The sequence below is a fragment of the Salvelinus sp. IW2-2015 genome, linkage group LG28, assembly GCF_002910315.2.
Source record: "Salvelinus sp. IW2-2015 linkage group LG28, ASM291031v2, whole genome shotgun sequence".
NCBI lineage: Eukaryota > Metazoa > Chordata > Actinopteri > Salmoniformes > Salmonidae > Salvelinus > Salvelinus sp. IW2-2015.
Window position 1 is genome coordinate 28,255,105 of NC_036868.1, and position 21,250 is coordinate 28,276,354.

The following is a 21,250-nucleotide window of genomic DNA, read 5'->3' on the forward strand; positions in this document are numbered from 1 at the left end:
TAAAGAGAGACCTATGACAACAACATACCAAGGCAGCAAACATGACAACACACGATGGCGACGTTGGCTAGCTAATGCCGTGTTCAAGTATTAGTCAGAACTAGAAAACTCGGACATTTCCGACTTACTAACTGGTTGTAGTTATACACATGGCATCTTCAACGAGTCAGCAATTTGGTAATTTACAAATATCCTATTTCCAACTAGCATTTGAACGCAGCATAGAAACCAATTGGGTGTATAAGCGTAATTGGTAGAAACACGTAATCGAGTCAAACTATTGTCTCGCGCCAAACTACGCATGTGCAGGCCGTCAAATCAAAGGCACTCCTTCCATTTTAAGTTGTTTTTGACGAAAATAAAAACGTGTCAGTTCATCACTTTCACGAGGTTGGAGTAATAACATGTTAAAGTACGTAACACACTGGCTCGAATCTAGGTTGTGCCTTTAGATTTCGAGAAAATTAACAACTAAGGAATATTTGTTCACTGCTCTCATTGACATCTCAAACCCAAACTCCGGCCGCGTCTGTTTGGTATGTTTCGCAAGCATTCCCGAAGTCTCACGATGTTGCGCCTCTGGGTTTAGAATCTCTGTGATTTTAGCCTGACAACACACTCAATTATTTCGCTGGGTTTATGCGGCGTTCATATACTAMTCGGAACTAGGAAACTCTGACATTTCTGAGTTCCTCAATCGTTGAACGCGGCACGTGGATAGCATCTGAACACCGCATAACGTCCGTGGGCGTGGCGTAGTGTTTGGCCGGAGCAAGGAGTCTATTCTCGATAGCCAGGCAAATACAATCTTGCATTTCTCAGACTAGTGGATTCGATCAGTGGTCAGCATTGCCGTAGCTTGCACATTTTTAGCCACCGAAATAGACTAGACAGTAGAAACCAAACCTGCTTTATTTGATGCTTTAGCAAACACCGTCGGCTTTGTATCATAATGGGTGTGGAAATTGAAACAATATCCCCAGGAGATGGTGAGTTTTTTTGCTACATTTTGGCGTTGTTTAGATTTTGGATTGTTGTGCAGTAACGTTATATGCTTATTCATTTAGTGATTACGAAATTGTGGGAAATGCAGTATTATCATATACTGTGGTAACGTTTTACGGATTTACAGCCGTTGCAAAGTAGTTAGTTACAATTTTACCAGGCCTACATACTCCACAACATTTATTTCTCAAGCCTTCGAAATGTTCATCTCTCTGTACTGTCCATGTTATCAGGGTTCCTTGGGACGTCCCTATCAGATTTGAGGTTAACATTTTTAATTGTTTTTGGSTAGGTTAGGGTTTAGGGTAGTGACGTCCCAACCCCGGATTGCACTGACCCTCTCGATCAGCACATTCAGACCAATCTCGATCTAGAACACTCGGCATTTATAGCCAGCCAGCGTTCTTCCCAGACCAGCTCGTGGAATTCCTGCTTTTTGTCGGTATTTGAAGTAGGATAGATTATTCCGCTATTATACAGCCAGAAAACTGCAAAGCTACATGTGTGTATGCTTTTAGCTAAAGCAATAAGATGTTACAGCTAATGATTTGATGTAACAACATCATAACTAATCACGCCATGGCTAAGACACATCCTATTATTACAGTCTGCCATACCACCAATACCACAACAGAATACCCCATAGGAAATCACTGCTCTTTGGTAAAGCAAGTTTTTCCCGCAGACACACAACCTACAATACACCTGTACACCACATGCTTACACTCTGACAAAGTATTTTTCTCCCTTTCATCTGTGGCTCCTTGCATCCTCTCTCACCTTTCCTTTCTATAATTTAAGGCATATTCCACACACTCAGATCTTCATGTCTCCGGGACAATAATAACCAATAATAACCAGTTGATTAATACATTAGGATTGAATAGTTTGGAAATAGGTCTACTATACATGGATAAGGGTTAAGCTTTCCTGGCTCAGACATAACAACACACAGACAGACTTAATCCAGCCAGGCATTGTTCATCTATTAGCTCCTTACTCTATTAGGCTGCAGGGTGTAAAAGATTGCACACACATGAGGGAGATTAGAGCCTACCGCGCACGCACTACAATCTACCCACTATTGTTTGTTTTCTTTTCAACAGCAAGGACTTTCCCAAAGAAGGGCCAGACATGTGTCGTCCATTACACAGGTAAAGAGTGTGTGACAGAGCATCTGGTTGGGAAATGAATGTACAATTTAATTTTTTTTACTAGGTGGGCCATTTTATGTCTCAGGGTCGTCTCCCAGACAACCAGGTCAGACAGGAAACGGGAAGTAAATGTCAACATTCTGTCTTGGTGATTACATGTTTATTACATGTTTATTATGTGTATATGACCTGCGTGTGTGTGTGCGCCAGTTTATGTGCCACTTGTCACTTTGAAGACATGGCTTGAACTCTACAACAAGTCAAGTTTAATACACTGTTAATGTTTGGTGGTGATACATTTACAGCTCAACACTTTGTCATTATGTTGAGTGATTGATTGCTGTTTGGTTTATTGTTGCCGAGAAGGCAGTGAGTGAGAGCGGTAGTAATGAAGACTCCTAATGAGGTCCTGGCCCTGTTCCTTCTGAGTTTAGTTTTTTGCAGGTCAGTGCAGTAGTTTAGAGAGAGTGAGAGCGATAAAAAGAGAGAGAGAGACATAGCAGCAGGAAGTAGGGGTGCTGATAAATATAAATAATTTTGCCAAAATTATGCTAGACATTTTTTGCGGGGGCAATATCTTCATTCAAAGACTCAATCATGGACACTCTTACTGACAGTTGTGGCTGCTTTGTGTGATGTATCGTTGTCTCTACCTTCTTGCCCTTTATGCTGTTGTCTGGGACCAATAATGTTTGTACCATGTTTTGTACTGCTACCATGTTGTGTTGCTACCATGTTGTTGTCATGTTGTGTTGCTACCATGTTATGTTGTTGTCTTAGGTCTCTCTTTATGTAGTGTTGTGTTGTCTCTCTTGTCTCAATGTGTGTTTTGTCCTGTATTTATATATTTTTAATCCCAGCCCCTGTCCCCGCAGGAGGCCTTTTGGCCATCATTGTAAATAAGAATTTGTTCTTAACTGACTTGCCTAGTTAAATAAAGGTAAAATAAACAATTATATTACTCCTGTCTGAACAGACATACAGTGCATTCAGAAAGTATTCAGACCCCTTCCCTCCTTCCACATTTTATTCTAAAATACCCCATACCTACAATACCCCATAATGACAAAGCGAAAACAGGTTTTTAGAAATTTGAGCAAATATATWWAAAAAAAACAACAACAGATACCTTATTTACATAAGTATTCAGACCCTTTGCAATGAGACTCGAAAATTGAGCTCAGGTGCCCCCTGTTTCCATTGGTCATCCTTGAGATGTTTCTTCAACTTGATTGGTGTCCACCTGTGGTAAATTCAATTGATTGGACATGATTTGGAACGGCATACACCTGTCTATATAAGGTCCCACAGTTGACAGTGCATGTCAGAGCAAAAATCAAGCAATGAGGTTGAAGGAATTGTCCGTAGAGCTCTGAGACAGGATTGTGTTGAGGCACAGGTCCCCAAGAACACAGTGGCCTCCATCATTCTTAAATGGAAGAAGTTTGGAACCYCCAAGACCCTTCCTAGAGATGGCCGCCCGGCCAAACTGAGCAATCGGGGGAGAAGGGCCTTGGTCAGGGAGGTGACCCAAGAACCCGATGGTCACTCTGACAGAGCTCCTCTGTGGAGATGGTAGAACCTTCCAGAAGGACAACCATCTCTGCAGCACTCCACCAATCAGGCCTTTATGGTAGAGTGGCCAGAAGGACACCACTCCTCAGGAAAACAACACATGACAGCCAGCTTGGAGTTTGCCATAAGGCACCTAAAGTCTCTCAGACCACGAGGCACAAGATTCTCTGGTCTGATGAAACCAAGATTGAACTCTTTGGCCTGAATGCCAAGCATCACATCTGGAGGAAACCTGGCACCATCCCTACGGTGAAGCATGGTGGTGGCAGCTTCATGCTGTGGGGAAGTTTTTCAGATGCAGGGACTGAGAGACTAGTCAGGATCGAGGGAACGAGGAACGGAGCAAAGTACAGAGAGATCCTTGATTAAAACCTGCTCCAGAGCGCTCAGGACCAATGACCTTAAGCACACAGCCAAGACAARGCAGGAGTCTCTGAATMATATTTCAGTTTTTAATGTTTAATACATTTGCAAAAATTTCTAAAAACCAGTTTTTCCTTACGGGAGTATTGTATGTAGATTGATGAGTAAAAAAATYTTTAATCTATTTTAGAATAAGGCTATAACGTAACAAAATGTGGAAAAAGTCAAGGGGTCTGAATACTTTCCGAATYCACTGTAAATAAAATAATTACAAAATACTACACCAGAGAGCATAATTTAGCTACAGAGGATCAATAGCTTCTAAAAAAATAGCTATGGATTAAGTTTTATCACAAGTACTTACAGTGGGAAGCCCGCAATTTGGGCAGCACATGTGCCAAATATAGAACAGCATGTTGAGTTGCGGCCATAGATGTAATCCACAGAAGGATTTTGGAGCCTCTAACCCTGGCACTTTGACTGTTAAACTAATGGGAACACTAGCAATAGCTGCCAGTCCTGACTGGAATGGGAACTACCTTCTATGGATTATATTTCTATGGTTGGTTGCAGCTGTCAGTTTGCCTTTCACAAATGTTCTAAATACAATTGTGAGAAAAACATTAGGCCAACTGTTTGAAAAGCAAAGACTAATCTTWCCATAGAGCCTAACACACTTTTGAMCGATTCTTGAGATATTGGCACGAGCGCATCTGCCATCACCGGTGAGTAGCCTATGCTTCGTCTTCTTCATTTGGTGAGTCAGTTTCATTGGGAAGTGTGTTTTGTAGCCTACTGTATGTAGCCTATTCTATATATACTATATATCAGGGTCTCTGTTTGGTGCCGGACAAGTGACTGGGAAGATTAATTTACTGGTCATCCATATGCATTGGGTACTAAACCCATTAGGGCATCCACCCAGTTCACATACTGTACATTATTTACAACTAGGTAGAGTGAGCATAGAGCTACACTATATATACAAAAGTATGTGGACACGCCTTCATATTAGTSGATTCGGCTATTTCAGCCACACCCATTGCTGACAGGTGTATAAAATCGATGACACAGCCATACAATCTCCATAGACAAACATTGGCAGTAGAATGGCCTTACTGAAGAGCTCAGTGACTTTCACCGTGGCACCGTCATAGGATGCCACCTTTCCAACAGGTCAGTTCGTCAAATCTCTGCCCTACTAGAGCTGCCCGGTCAACTGTAAGTGCCACATTATTTTGAAGTGGAAACGTCTAGGAGCAACAATGGCTCAGCCGCGWAGTGGTAGGCCACACAAGCTCACAGAACGTTACCACTGAAGCGCATAGCACGTAAAAAATGGTCTGTCCTCGGTTGCAACACCCACTACTGAGTTCCTAACTGCCTCTGGAAGCAACGTCAGCACAATAACTGTTCATCGGGAGATTCATTAAATGGGTTTCCACGGGTGAGCAGCTGCACACAAGTCTAAGATCACSATGCGCAATGCCAAGCGTCGCTTGGAGTGGTGTAAAGCTTGCCGACATTGGTCTCTGGAGCAGTGGAAACGCGTTATCTGGAGTGATGAATCACGCTTTACCATCTGGCAGTTCGACGGACAAATCTAGGTTTGGCGGATGCCAGGAGAAGGTTACCTGCCCGAATGCATAGTGCCAACTGTAAAGTTTGGTGGAGGAGGAATAATGGTCTGGGGCTGTTTTCATGGTTCGGACTAGGCCCCTTCGTTCCAGTGAAGGGAAAGCTTAACGCTACAGCATAGAATGACATTCTAGACGATTCTGTGCTTCCAACTTTGTGGCAACAGTTTGGGGAAGGCCCTTTCCTGTTTCAACATGACAATAGTCCTTTGCACGAAGCAAGGTCCATATAGAAATGGTTTGTCGAGATCAGTGTGGAAGAACTTGATTGGCCTGCACAGAGTCCTGACCTCAACCCCATCAAACACTCCGACTGTGAGCCAGGCATAATCGCCCAACATCAGTGKCTGACCTCACTAATGCTCTTGTGGCTGAATGGAAGCAAGTCCCTGCAGCAATATTCCAACATCTAGTGGAAAGCCTTCCCAGAAGAGTCGAGGCTGTTATATCAGCAAAGGAAGGGACCATATAGAWTTTTTTTTGAAGGTRTTTCACTCTTTWTGCTGGTTTTTGAGCTGTTAGAGCTAGCTAGCAGCAGACAAACAAAAACGGTTTCCTTGGCATCGGTGCAGCAGCGATCGAATGGTTAAAAACCCTCTGTTACCCTACTTCAATGAAGAGACTTTTTCCATTCTAGAGTGGGAGATTAGTAGGGTTGGGGGGTATCCAGATTTTCATATCATCATACCGTCTTTCTCTCACCCCGGGATTTACGGTATTACCGGTTTAGTACACAAGGGGGCACCAAAAAATTGTATGGAGGCTGCTAGCTAAATATGCTAACGAACGCAAATGAAAATAAATGAATTGCAAAGACAGGCAATCCAGCTCAAAGTTATACATCTATAGGAGCTACCGAAATGTCCTTTTTGGTGAGTTTGGACATTCACAAACTAATGCGAACGAGAGACATTACTGGCTCTCCAGCTGCATGCTGTGTCTGTCTGGASTCGCTAGGGCAATGGGCCTGCCTGCTCTGCTCAGAGAAGATTGAGGAGGAGCAGACGGGCTGAGAACGGAGAGGATAAAAAAATGCAAGGAAATCAAGATAGCAGTGGCAGCTGTACAAATAACTAATCCAAAGGGCTTTGGCTTCTCAAACACAGCAGAAAGCTAACACAATATGATGCCCCGTTACCTTATTAATTCAGCCACTTACTTAGCAAGTTAAACTTGGGGGTCTTGTTTACTCAGAATTCTGCATTTTTCACACAGGGAAAAAAATATATCTTGCTGCGTTTTGTAAATGCAGATCTAAAATGCTTCATATTGTAATTTCTGCTCGGCATCAGACTAATTTTGTGCTTCAGATGCACTTCTAAACTCGGATGAGAATTCAGTAACGGGCATTCTATCAGCAGATAGCGCTCTGACGYATGTGTAGCTACTTTTCTCCTTTACTTTTCTCTCGGTGTAGCTAGTCTATTTTTCGCAGGTAAAATACAAGATTAACTTTAAGCAAAACGTTAGAAAGAATGTAGCCAGCTACATTTCCTATGATAGGCCTAAACATTAGAGATATGATGGCCATGCATCGTTTTTTGGGCCAGTAACCCCAAAGACGTGGATGTTGATTAAGGTAGCCCCCGCACCTCTCTGATTCAGAGCGGTTGGGTAAATGTGAAAGACACATTTCAGTTGAATACATTGTTGTACATCTGTCAAGGTATCCCCTTTTCTCCTTTTTCATTGTAAGCTCATTTACTTGTGTGGCTGCCAGCCACATAGTGTTGCATTTCTGTTGTCGTGATGAAAATTAAGATAGTTTTTCTGCCGAATGTGTTGCACTAGTGTATTTTCTGTAAAAGAAAAGTATAGTTGTACATGCCTGATCACTCTATTGAAGCAAAAAAACACTTTACTTTCAATATAAAATGCAACCCCCTGTCAAGAGACAGCTGGATTCAGCTGCTTCTGCTTTCTCTCGTGCAATTTACAAACAAACGTGACTGGCTCAACTGTTCTGGGGAACTACATAACATTCTCCAAAGAAGGTGTACATTTGGCTGTTTAGAAAAAGAAACACTTTTTTAAAATTATTATTTTTTAATACAAATTTAGGATTAGCCTCCTTGGCTAATCCTAAAGAAACATAAGAGCAAACCAAAAATAATAGATAATACATGGTTTGATAATGATTGCAGAAATCTAAATGAAGTCATTGACAAATATCTAATCAACAGAGATCCAGACAACAAAAATATACACCTTTATTATGGGGAAGCTCTGAAGCAATACAAACACCCTAAGAACAAAAAAGGAACAGCACATTATAAATCTGATGGATATAATTGAGGAATCTATAGAATCAAACCACTTCTGGGATAATTTGAATTAATTAAACAAACCACATGATTAAATTGGCTATCCAATATGGTGATATGTGGAGTAATTACTTTGCAAACCTCTACAGCAATATAACAAAGAGCCCGGAACAAAAGGATATACAAGACATTATAAATCCTTGAATCAGTGGTCAAAGACTATCAGAATCCTGTGGATATCCCAATTACAAAACAAGAACTATTGAAAAAAACAATGTACTCTACAACCCAAAAAGGCCTGWGGTGCCGACGGTWTTTTAGATGATCAATTATACAGACCAACATTATCCTCACTGCAGGTATTTCCCCSGATATTTGGAACCAAGGATTGATCACACCAATCTATAAAACTGTACTAAAWACTGACCCACATTAGAGGAATTTGCATTAACAGAAACTTGGGGGAAAATTCTCTACAGTATCATAAATAGCAGACTACTTCATTTCCTTGGTGAACACAACGTCCTGAGCAGAAGCCAGATTGAATTTTTACAGAATTATGTAACGCTCGTCTTTAGGTGGAAGAGAGGAGGACCAAGGCGCAGCGTGGTGAATGTTCATGATGTCGAATTTTAATGATATCCAACAAAACAGAACACTGACAAAATACAAAAACGACGTGAACAGACCTGAACTTGAGAACATAAAACATGAACGCACGAACAGGTAGGAACAAACGAAACAGTACCGTGTGGTGAAACAGACACAGCAACAATCACCCACCAACAAACAGTGAGAACAGCCTACCTTAATATGGTTCTCAATCAGAGGAAACGTAAAACACCTGCCCCTGATTGAGAACCATATCAGGCTAATACAATGGACCCAACATAGAAACACATAACATAGAATGCCCACCCAGCTCACGTCCTGACCAACTAAACAAGGCTAAACAAAGGAAATAAGGTCAGGAACGTGACAAATTACTGCATAATAGACCACATTTATACCCTCAACTCTAATTGACAAACAGATCAAGCAAAACYAAGGCATAATCTACTGATGTTTTGTAGACTTRAAAAAAGCATTTGATTCAATTAGGCACAAATATATATTTTTATAAACCTAAATAAAAGTGGCATTGGAGGGAAAACATATGACGTTATTAAATCAATATACACACAAAAAAAAAAAATGCGCGGTTAAAATTGGCAACAAGCAAACATACTTATTCTCTTAGGGATGTGGAGTGAAACAGGGCTGCTCAATTAGTCCAACACTTTTTAACATCTACATTAATGAACTGGCAAAAACATTAGAAGAATCTGCAGCACCTGGCCTCACCCTACACATCACTGAAATCATGTGGCTGCTGCATGCAGATGACCTGGTGCTGCTGTCACCTACTAAGGAGGAGTTAACAGCAGCACCTAGATTATCTGCACCGGTTCTGTCAGAATTGGGCTCTCCAAAAAAAAAAAAAGAATATAAAAGAGGTCCGGAAATCAGGATCACAAATATAAATTATATTTGGAAACAGTAGTATTACAACACACCAAAAACGACATGTATCTAGGACTAAATATCAGCAACACAGGTAGCTTTCGTATGGCTGTGAACGAGCATAGAGACAAAGCAAGAAGAATTAAAGGAACATTAAAATTTAAATTAGAATCTGGCTCAAAATGTTCCAGTCAGTTATAGAACCAATTCCTCTATATGGCAGTGAAGTATGGGATCCACACTCTAATAATGAATTTACCAAATGGGGACAAACATCCAATGCAACATTTTTTATTGCAAGTGCAAAGAAAAACTCAAAATAATGCATGTAGAGTAGAATTGGGCCAATACCCCCTCCTTATTCGAATTGAAAAAAAAGAGCCATCAAATTTTACAACCATCTCAAAACAAGCGACCCTGAAACATTTTATCACACAGCCCTACGATGTCAAGAGGTGAAACAAGAGAAGAGTCCCATCAGCCATCTGGTTCTGAGGCTCAGTTCACTAACCCAAACTAACCCCATAGAGCCTCAGGATAGAGCTCCGAAAGTCTGGCCCAACCAAATTATCACAAAGCAAAGATAAAAATAAATCACTTATTGGAAAGACACCACAAAAAAATGGAAATCAATGCTATTTGGCTATAAACATACAGTACATGGTGGCAGACTATCTGACCGCTGTGAGTGATAGAAAACTGAGGAAAACACTAATTAGGTACAGACTCTGTGAGAATTTTGGCTATAGAAACCGGTCATCACAGGCAAACCTGGCTGCCCAGAGAGGACAGGCTGTGCTCACTCTGCCCCCGGGGAGAGGTAGAGACAGAGCTGCGATTTCCTATTACACCAGGGTTTCCCAGACTTGGTCCTCGGGACCCCAAGTGGTGCACGTTTTGCCCGAGCACTACACAGCTGATTCAAATAATCAACTAATCACCAAGCTTTGATCATTTGAATTAGCTGTGTAGTGTTTGGGCAAAAAACTAAATGTGCACAACTTGGGATCCCGAGGACCGAGTTTGGGAAACGCTGTTTACACTGTGACAAATACTCAGACCTAAGAAAATCTTTCTTTCCCAAAATGATCATTCAGTACAAAGAATTTGAAACTATGAAAGATTAAGACCTATAAATATATATATATATATATATATATATATATTTACTGGGTGAAAACCCAAACTGTGCAGTTTTGGCAGCCAAATACTGTATGTGGTCTCCTGCCACAACCTGAAATGCAATATAATGTCAAAACGTTCATATCATGCCATTGACTAGCCTACTACTATTTATTTTGCTATTATTATTATCATTAATATTGTTTCTGTTAATGGTACTACCATTTCCACTACTACTACTACTATTATTGATGCCTTATTGCTGTTGGTCCCACCATTGTTGTTATATGTGTACTTTGACAATGTAAGTAATTTAACTTGCCATGTCAAAGTCTACTGAATTGAATTGCGCGAGAGAGAGAGAGGAGATAGAGAGAGACTGAAAAAGAAAGACGGAGAGACAGAATGCAAACTTTGCATTCGTGCTCCAGTAATAGGGTCAACTCCCCTGCAGACAACACAGCTGCACCGCAGGCCTTTATATAGAGTACTGCAGGAGACCAGGCCTGAGCACAGCAGTATCTCTCAGTCTATCTCCGTCTCTCTCTATCTCGGTCGCTCTCGTTCTCTCCTCATAGCCGCAGGAAGATGTTTTGAGTTGGTGGTGCATTGCATTCATCTACACTGAATGTATAAAACATTAGAATCGCCTTCTTAATATTGAGTTGCACCCCCTTTTGCCCTCAGAACAGCATTTACTCGTCGGGCATGGACTCTACAAGGTGTCAAGCGTTCCACATGGATGCTGGCCCATGTTGACTACAATGCTTCACACAGTTGTATCAAGTTGGCTGGATGTCCTTTGGGTGGTGGACCATTCTTGATACACACGGGAAACTGTTGAGCATGAAAAACCCAGCAGCGTTGCAGTTCTTGACACACTCAAACTGATGCGCCTGGCACTTAAATATTTTTGCCTTGCCCATTCACCCTCTAGATGGCACACATACACAATCCATGTCTCAGTTGTCTCAAGTCTTAAAAATCCTTCTTTAAACGGTCTCCTCCCCTTCATCTACACTGATGGAAGTGGATGGAAGGTGACATCAATAAGGGATCATATCTTTCACCTGGATTCACCTGGTCAGTCTATGTCATGGAAAGAGCAGGTAGTCCTAATGTTTTGTACACTCTGTGTATAATCCTCTTGCAGCTGCTTCCCACATACACACAACCTTACCCCCTGTCACTCAAGCAGCACAGTTCCTCCTCCCCACTTTTAGATGTATTATACGTTTGCATGCTGATCTGTTAGGTCAAATGCAGTCAGATTGTTCAAAACAAGAACTATGCTGCTTTACACTTTGCTTCTAAATCTAAATAATTATATTACTAAGATTCCCAAAAGTTCACCCAAGTGTTTTGATCTGTATCGCAAGTCAAATTGCAATATTTGGTAAAAAAAAAAAAAGCTATTTAAATGTTCTGCCCGTATCGTGTTCCTTGCGCACCGCCACCCCAACTGACTCTGACTGTTGAGCGTCAGATGAGGAACAATGTTTTAGGCCTACTCCTATAATCTAACAATATAATGCTTCTCTTTATAAATAATATTTGGATAGAAAAATAGCGAATTAGCCTTCTTCTGGCAGCCGGTTCAGGTCACTCATGACCAAAACCTCCCGCCACCTGAACAGTTTCTTCCCCCGGGCCGTGGCCCTCACCAACTGGCTATCTGGCCCATAGAGACTAAAGGGCTATGCTGTGGCCCTCACCAACTGGCTATCTGGCCCATAGAGACTAAAGGGCTATGCCGTGGCCCTCACCAACTGGCTATCTGGCCCATAGAGACTAAAGGGCTATGCTGTGGCCCTCACCAACTGGCTACTGGCCCATAGAGACTAAAGGGCTATGCTGTGGCCCTCACCAACTGGCTATCTGGCCCATAGAGACTAAAGGGCTATGCACTTTATGGTGCACAAGCCATCTCTGAACTTTGTACACAAAATAACTGTACTATACTGCATTTGCACTCTGTTAATTTTTATGCATTTTAGATATATTTAGATATACTGTACATTTGCACATCAACTGCCGGCAGGCAGTAGGTGAGTAATGGGCAAGAGGCCATGTTATCCATCAGGGCCCAACCCTCATTGATTTTGATTTGACACAGCCCAGCAGGAGTTGGGATTGCCTTCCAGACAGGGAGATTGAACAGAATACTGATCAGAGTGAGAACCATAGTGCAAAACGGTTAAATATAACTCACAGATAGTAGTCCTAGCCTTCACTTATTCCTCTGAACACTTTAAAGCCTTGTGTATAATTATTATCATTATATTTTCATTACTGCACAGATGGTATGGTCCTACTAAACCCCCCCCCCCCCATACAGTACTGTAGTGTATTAGTAGATACAACAACTTACTAAGAGCACGGCTGAATGTCACACTGACTCCCAGCAGTGCTTCTTTCTCATGTATTTTAATGATTAGGCCTATTGCCACGAGGTGCTATGGAAGTAAATAGCAGCAGAGACTGTGCTAATTAATACTGCAGTACAGGTCACCCTCCCCAAACTGTCTTTCAAAGATCATTTGTAAAAATCCAAATAACTTCACAGATCTTCATTGTAAAGGGTTTTAACACTGTTTCCCATGCATTCATGAACATGCACCTGTGGAACGGCCGTTAAGACACTAACAGCGTACAGACGGTAGGCAATTAAGGTCACAGTTATGAAAACTTAGGACACTAAAGAGGCCTTTCTACTGACCCTGAAAAACACCAAAAGAAAGATGCCCAGGGTCCCTGCTCATCTGCGTAAACATGCCTTAGGCATGCTGCAAGGAGGCATGAGGACTGCAGATGTGGTCAGGGCAATAAATTGCAGTGTCCGTACTATGAGACGCCTAAGACAGCGCTACAGGGAGACAGGATGGACAGCTGATCGTCTTCGCAGTGGCAGACCATGTGTAACAACACCTGCACAGGATCGGTACAACCGAACATCACACCTGCGGGACAGGTACAGGATGGCAACAACAACTGCTCGAGTTACACCAATCCCTCCATCAGTGCTCAGACTGTCCGCAATAGGCTGAGAGAGGCTGGACTGAGGGCGTGTAGGCCTGTTGTAAGGTAGGTCCTCACCAGACATCACCGGCAACAACGTCACCTATGGGCACAAACCCACCGTCGCTGGATCAGACAGGACTGGCAAAAAGTGCTCTTCACTGATGAGTCGCGGTTTTGTCTCACCAGGGGTGATGGTTGAATTCGCGTTTATCATTGAAGGAATGAGCTGTAACGCACAGCGTTGAGATTGCCTGCAATGACAACAAGCTCAGTCTGATGATGCTGTGACACACCGCCCCAGACCATGATGGACCATCCACCTCCATATCGAAGTAGGACCTCCTCTCTTATGTGGTACCCTTCTTGCAGGCTCATCCTGCCATGACCCTCCAGCATGACAATACCACCAGCCATACTGCTCGTTCTGTGCGTGATTTCCTGCAAGACAGGAATGTCAGTGTTCTGCCATGGCCAGCGAAGAGCCCGGATCTCAATCCCATTGAGCACGTCTGGGACCTGTTGGATCGGACGGCGAGGGCCAGGGCCATTCCCCCCAGAAATGTCCGGGAACTTGCAGGTGCCTTGGTGGAAGAGTGGGGTAACATCTCACAGCAAGAACTGGCAAATCTGGTGCAGTCCATGAGAAGGAGATGCACTGCAGTACTTAATGCAGCTGGTGGCCACACCAGATACTGACTGTTACTTTTGATTTTTACCCCCCCCCCCCCCTTTCTTCAGGGACACATTATTCAATTTCTGTTAGTCACCCCCCCCCTTTGTTCAGGGACACATTATTTAATTTCTGTTAGTCACATGTCTGTGGAACTTGTTCAGTTTATGTCTCAGTTGTTGAATCTTGTTATGTTCATACAAATTTTTACACATGTTAAGTTTGCTGAAAATAAACGCAGTTGACAGCGAGATGACGTTTCCTTTTTTTGCTGAGTTTACTTGTTCACAGCCCCATGATGTGCCAACATGTCTATAAAAGCATGTTGCAGACAGATGGCGTACGTGTGCTATCTCCTTACATCTCTGGGCCCCAGGGGACGAGAGGCTTGTCTGTGTGACGTGTGGTCTGAGACACAGATACAGAAAACAGAGTATAAATAGCCTAGCTGGGCTGGATAGCCTGAGACTGAGCCCCTTTGAGATCCCACACTACTCAAGAGGGTCTGGAGGCCAAAATTTAGAAGGTGCCCTATTCTCTATATAGTGCACTACATTTAGTCAGAACCCTATGTGGCAACCCTGTGTGGCTCTGCCTAAAGTATAGGGCACTATATAGGGAATAGGGTGCCATTTTGGGCACACATGGGTCTTCCCTGGGTATTTTAACCCCCAACCCAAGCAGAGAACCAGGGATTTAGCCGGCCCAGTTTGTCATGCTTTCTACACTGTCTACTAGTCACTTATCGCCTGCCTGATATCCAAGAGGGTCTGGAACTGTGCTGCAGTAACAGGGAAGGAAGAAGCCTGTTTTTATTTTCATACGACCCCACCCTGACTCAACCAAGATAATGTGGGCTCTCTGCATTTTGCTGCAGGAAGATAAATTATTGGACTGGCTTTATTTTCTTAAAAGTGAAACAGACTGGGAATTTATTTATTTATTTTGTCAGATAGGGTGGGCTTTACTTTCCAAGCTGCTTATATACACTGAACATCCAAAACATTAAGAACACCTGCTCTTTCCATGACAGACTGACCAGGTGAAAGCTATGATCCTCCTTATTCATGTCACTTGTTAAATCCACTTCAATCAATGTAGATGAAGTGGAGGGGACAGGTTAAAGAAGGATTTTATATCCTTGAGACAATTAAGACATGGATTGTGTGTGTGTGCCATTCAGAGGGTGAATGGGCAAGACAAAATATTTAAGTGCCTTTTGAACGGGGTATGGTAGTATGTGCCCGGCGCACCGGTTTGTGTCAAGAACTGCAACGCTGCTGGGTTTTTCACACTCAACAGTTTCCTGTGTGTATCAAGAATGGGGTGCAACTCAATATTAGGAAGGTGCTCTTAATGTTTGGTGTACTAATGTTTGATATACTGGTAGACATAGGTTAAGTTGTGTTTTTGAAACACAGCCACCTTTTCACCTGTTCAGCAAAGGAGTCTTAATAATTTAATTCTAAGAACCACTTTACTTTGGAACTGGCCATATCATTGCTGCTTGGGAGAAAATAGGACCTATGTTGCATTAATGATGGGGTAAAAAATAGTTACATTACAGGATATTATTTTGTTGACTATGTCATATTGTTTTGACAATATCGCAATATTATTTTGGTTCTAGTTTCCTTTTACCTCCACCAAAACTCCAGTATTTTTCCTTCGCAGCTTGTTCTCCATCTTCTTTTCAATAGGGAGACAAATTTGTTTTCCAAAAGTTTTATTTCCATGACTGATCAAAACACATTTTCATGTGGCTCTCTCTTGTCCCTCTGCAGCAGACATATGGTGAGCAATATGTTTGGAACATCGAATGGCAATAAAATCAGTATCGAATCGCAAAACATACAGAATTGTGAGAATCGCAATACATATCGTATCGTGATAAACCATATAGTGAGGTCCCTAGCAATTTCCAGCCTGCATACGAAATAAACATCCTAGCCCTGTTTCACTGTGTTTAAAAAAAGATATACAGTGGGGAGAACAAGTATTTGATACACTGCCGATTTTGCAGGTTTTCATACTTACAAAGCATGTAGAGGTCTGTCATTTTTATCATAGGTACACTTCAACTGTGAGAGACGGAATCTAAAACAAAAATCCAGAAAATAACATTGTATGATTTTTAAGTAATTAATTTGCATTTTATTGCATGACATAAGTATTTGAGCACCTACCAACCAGTAAGAATTCCGGCTCTCACAGACCTGTTAGTTTTTCTTTAAGAAGCCCTCCTGTTCTCCACTCATTACCTGTATTAACTGCACCTGTTTGAACTCGTTACCTGTATAAAAGACACCTGTCCACACACTCAATCAAACAGACTCCAACCTCTCCACAATGGCCAAGACCAGAGAGCTGTGTAAGGACATCAGGGATAAATTGTAGACCTGTACAAGGCTGGGATGGGCTACAGGACAATAGCCAAGCAGCTTGGTGAGAAGGCAACAACTGTTGGCACAATTATTAGAAAATGGAAGAAGTTCAAGATGACGGTCAATCACCCTCGGTCTGGGGCTCCATGCAAGATCTCACCTCGTGGGGCATCAATGATCATGAGGAATGTGAGGGATCAGCCCAGAACTACACGGCAGGACCTGGTCAATGACCTGAAGAGAGCTGGGACCACAGTCTCAAAGAAAACCATTAGTAACACACTACGCCGTCATGGATTAAAATCCTGCAGCGCACGCAAGGTCCCCCTGCTCAAGCCAGCGCATGTCCAGGCCCGTCTGAAGTTTGCCAATGACCATCTGGATGATCCAGAGGAGGAATGGGAGAAGGTCATGTGGTCTGATGAGACAAAAATAGAGCTTTTTGCTCTAAACTCCACTCGCCGTGTTTGGAGGAATAGAAGGATGAGTACAACCCCAAGAACACCATCCCAACCGTGAAGCATGGAGGTGGAAACATCATTCTTTGGGGATGCTTTTCTGCAAAGGGGACAGGACGACTGCACCGTATTGAGGGGAGGATGGATGGGGCCATGTATCGCGAGATCTTGACCAACAACCTCCTTCCCTCAGTAAGAGCATTGAAGATGGGTCGTGGCTGGGTCTTCCAGCATGACAACGACCCGAAACACACAGCCAGGGCAACTAAGGAGTGGCTCCGTAAGAAGCATCTCAAGGTCCTGGAGTGGCCTAGCCAGTCTCCAGACCTGAACCCAATAGAAAATCTTTGGAGGGAGCCGAAAGTCCGTATTGCCCAGCGACAGCCCCGAAACCTGAAGGATCTGGAGAAGGTCTGTATGGAGGAGTGGGCCAAAATCCCTGCTGCAGTGTGTGCAAACCTGGTCAAGAACTACAGGAAACGTATGATCTCTGTAATTGCAAACTAAGGTTTCTGTACCAAATATTCAGTTCTGCTTTTCTGATGTATCAAATACTTATGTCATGCAATAAAATGCAAATTAATTACTTAAAAATCATACAATGTGATTTTCTGGATTCTTGTTTTAGATTCCTTCTCTCACAGTTGAAGTGTACCTATGATAAAAATTACAGACCTCTACATGCTTTGTAAGTAGGAAAACCTGCAAAATTGTCAGTGTATCAAATACTTGTTCTCCCCACTGTATATGTGACTGAATGTTTCCATCTTCAGGAGCACTTTACTGTGCCTGTAACCAGTCTGGCCAGGGGAGAGACAGTATTAACAGATGGTAATCACTGTGTGGTCTGTGGACCCGTCGGCTCCAGGCTTGGACCTCTGCCCAGTGACCCCACAGGCAGGGATTCTTGGAAGCTTGCGGTCCTACTAAGTTTAGGGGGAGTGAATGAGGAGAAGCAGCCAGTACTGTACAAGACTCACATCTCTTTGGGTGAACTGTCTCCTGACTGACTGGTCGTTTTATTGCCAACTATTTACGCTGCTGTTATGTCTGTCTACTGTGACGGTGGCAGAAATGAATCATGTTATTTGACTAAAACTTGGAAACGATGGTAAACGCACATTAGCGACAATTTTACGAGACGTGACAAGTTCTTCAGATTGACATGCTGAACTGTCATGGGTTTTGTTAGAGTTGTATTTTTTTTCTTCATTCAGCAAGATTTGCTGCGTGGAGCAACATGGTTCATGTTTGCTGTGACATTTAATACCGTGGGACAGATGAGATTGGATCGGTCCAACCATAGGTGCTTCTGGAACAGTCTAGTCTACCCTTCTGCACGGGCTATTATAGTCCCGTATGTCTGCTTAATGTTGACATCAATATTTCTTCAATTTACTGCAGGGCTAGGAAAAATCTTTTATTTATCATGACCGTATTTCTAATGGTCTGCTTTCTGCAAGCGCAAATTGGCACATTCTCACATGGCTTCAGCCACATTGCCCTGGATTATTATCATTAGGATTTTGTCTCAGTAATACTCGTGTCAGTATTCTACCCCGGCCTGTGAAAGGTAAAATGGTTGTTCTTCACGCACACAGTGTCTCGGTCTCCGTTTTTCTGGACCTAACGTTCTTAGCATGCCTGAATGGACAGATTTTCATGTGCACAGTAATTGTTGTGCCACTACTGTTTCTCCCTGTCTGTCTATCTGTCTGTTTCCCCTGTGGTCTAGATGCAGGCTAGACATGGCCTAGTTAACCGTCAGAGATAATCCAGAGAAAGAACTAGGCCACTGCCTCATATTTCACATTCCCTTTGTTCATTTGGATCATTGAAACGAGCCCAGGACCTGGATAAGGAAGCCCAGTGGAATTACTCCTGTTTTAGTGCCAGCCCTGTTATCAGAATCCGCCTTTCCCCGAAGCCTTTGATGTTGGAATTTGGAATGCTATGATTCCCGAGGCATTCAAGACAGTATTTCTTGCAGCAGAGGTGAAGGATTTCCTGACCTCATGCAAAACCAGTGCTCTGTTTTGTTTTAGTTTGTTTCGAGGGGAAACGTTTGAATGACTGGAATGGAATTGATCTGTGTGGAAAATATACTTGTGTAGGCCTTGTTTTGTGTTCAAATGATTCCACAAGCACACTCACGTGTACACAGTAGTACTCATATAAAGCAGAATACATGAATAAACAAGAACTTTCAAACACCTACCTGTACCTCGGAAGATCATTGAGTTAAGTGTTTGTGTGATTTCTCTGCCAGGTATGCTGCAGAATGGGAAGAAGTTTGACTCTTCTCGAGACAGAAACAAGCCCTTCAAGTTCAAGATCGGGCGACAGGAAGTCATCAAGGGCTGGGAGGAAGGAATCGCACAGGTGAGATGGCATCGTCTTACAGCAGATAGTGTCACTCCATCTCTGTACTCATGATATTTTATGTTAATATTGCAACACATGATAAGCAAGTGTTGACAATTCCTCTACCTGTTGTCTTCCTCCCTCTGTCTCCCCCAGATGAGCGTGGGCCAGCGGGCGAAGATCACCTGCACGCCGGATATGGCCTATGGAGCCACAGGTCACCCCGGTGTCATCCCCCCCAACGCCACTCTCATCTTCGATGTTGAGCTCCTTAAGCTGGAGTGAGTGACCCCTCTCTGGGGTCAGGGGTGAAAGGTCAACTAGGGCCTAAAAGGTCACTCACTACCTTCCCTTTGAGGGGGTAACACTGCTCCATACCATCGACCAACGCTCCTTTTGATTTTTAGCATCTTCAACTTCTCAACAGTTAAAGGATCTACTGCTTTGTTGCCAACTTTGTGTCATTGTAGATGGATGCTGTCTGCCGCTAAACAGATTTTAGATTTTTTACACACTGACGATACCATAGTTTGGCTTCCTCTTTGCTTTAATGTTTTTAATGTCCATGAGCATTGTTTTTATTTTTCAAAATGTTTCCCTTTCATTTTAGGTTGTACATTTTCTTGAATCTGCATATGACAAAGAAACATCCGATGAATGCGGTAATATATTACAATGGAAAGTCACTGCCTTACTGTTTTTCAAAGCTCAAATAAGGTGTAACAGTACAACACTCTGTATCTCAGGGTTCCTCTACTCTGGTCGGGAGAGCTACTGGGTATGGCTTTTGTTCCAGCCCAGTACGAATGCAGATTGAAGGTGTGTTAGTGCTGGTCTGGATCAAAGGCATACACACTCCAGTAGCTCTCCAGGACCAGAGTTGGAGAACCCTGTCGTATCTTGACTGGGCATTACCAACCACTGTCTGCATTGCCACTTTTGATAACATTTACATTACATTTACATTTAAGTCATTTAGCAGACGCTCTTATCCAGAGCGACTTACAAATTGGTGCATTCACCTTATGATATCCAGTGGAACAACCACTTTACAATAGTGCATCTAACTCTTTTAAGGGGGGGGGGGTTAGAAGGATTACTTTATCCTATCCTAGGTATTCCTTAAAGAGGTGGGGTTTCAGGTGTCTCCGGAAGGTGGTGATTGACTCCGCTGACCTGGCGTCGTGAGGGAGTTTGTTCCACCATTGGGGTGCCAGAGCAGCGAACAGTTTTGACTGGGCTGAGCGGGAACTGTACTTCCTCAGAGGTAGGGAGGCGAGCAGGCCAGAGGTGGATGAACGCAGTCTAACGGTCTGTCTTGCTGAAAGCTTTAATGATCAGGAGTTTTCCTTAACCATGAGACCTCCCTAAATAACATAATTTAACACTCTAAAACTAGGGCCTGCAATTGTTCCTGGTCAGGTCACATGGTGATGAAAAACCCCTGCCCTGCATAAGGATAACTGATGTTTCTGTGTTTTAGTACATTTTGTATCCCTGGTAAACATTTACTGCAAAAATGCCACCTATGAACAAATGAAGGACATCAGAAACCCTAATCCACTGTACAGTACTACTCTTAAAACCTATGAATACTATGACTGTTTAATCAATCAACTCTTAATAAAAATTGTGAGAACCTTATTTATTGAAAATCTGTGAACTTGAGTTGTGTGTGTTGAAGATCGAGAGCTGATTAGATTAATAATATTCAGACAATATTCAAACTC

At 42.7% G+C, this 21,250-nt stretch overlaps 1 protein-coding gene across 1 annotated transcript; it reads left to right on the plus strand.

The window, feature by feature from the left end:
- Positions 1-732: 732 nt before the first annotated feature.
- On the plus strand, positions 733-21,164 carry LOC111954601 (FKBP prolyl isomerase 1B). The gene is made up of 4 exons (XM_023974462.2): positions 733-989; positions 2,112-2,159; positions 19,426-19,538; positions 19,677-21,164. The coding sequence occupies exons 1-4, from the start codon at positions 953-955 to the stop codon at positions 19,803-19,805; spliced, it is 327 nt and encodes a 108-aa protein (XP_023830230.1). The 5' UTR covers positions 733-952; the 3' UTR covers positions 19,806-21,164.
- Positions 21,165-21,250: the final 86 nt, after the last annotated feature.

Excerpts from the sequence above, each read along its gene's own strand:
- LOC111954601 (XM_023974462.2), top strand. The coding sequence starts at position 953 with ATGGGTGTGGAAATTGAAACAATATCCCCAGGAGATG. Across the intron at positions 2,160-19,425 it reads ATGTGTCGTCCATTACACAG|GTATGCTGCAGAATGGGAAG; the intron begins GTAAAGAGTGTG and ends TTTCTCTGCCAG. Across the intron at positions 19,539-19,676 it reads GGGAGGAAGGAATCGCACAG|ATGAGCGTGGGCCAGCGGGC; the intron begins GTGAGATGGCAT and ends TGTCTCCCCCAG.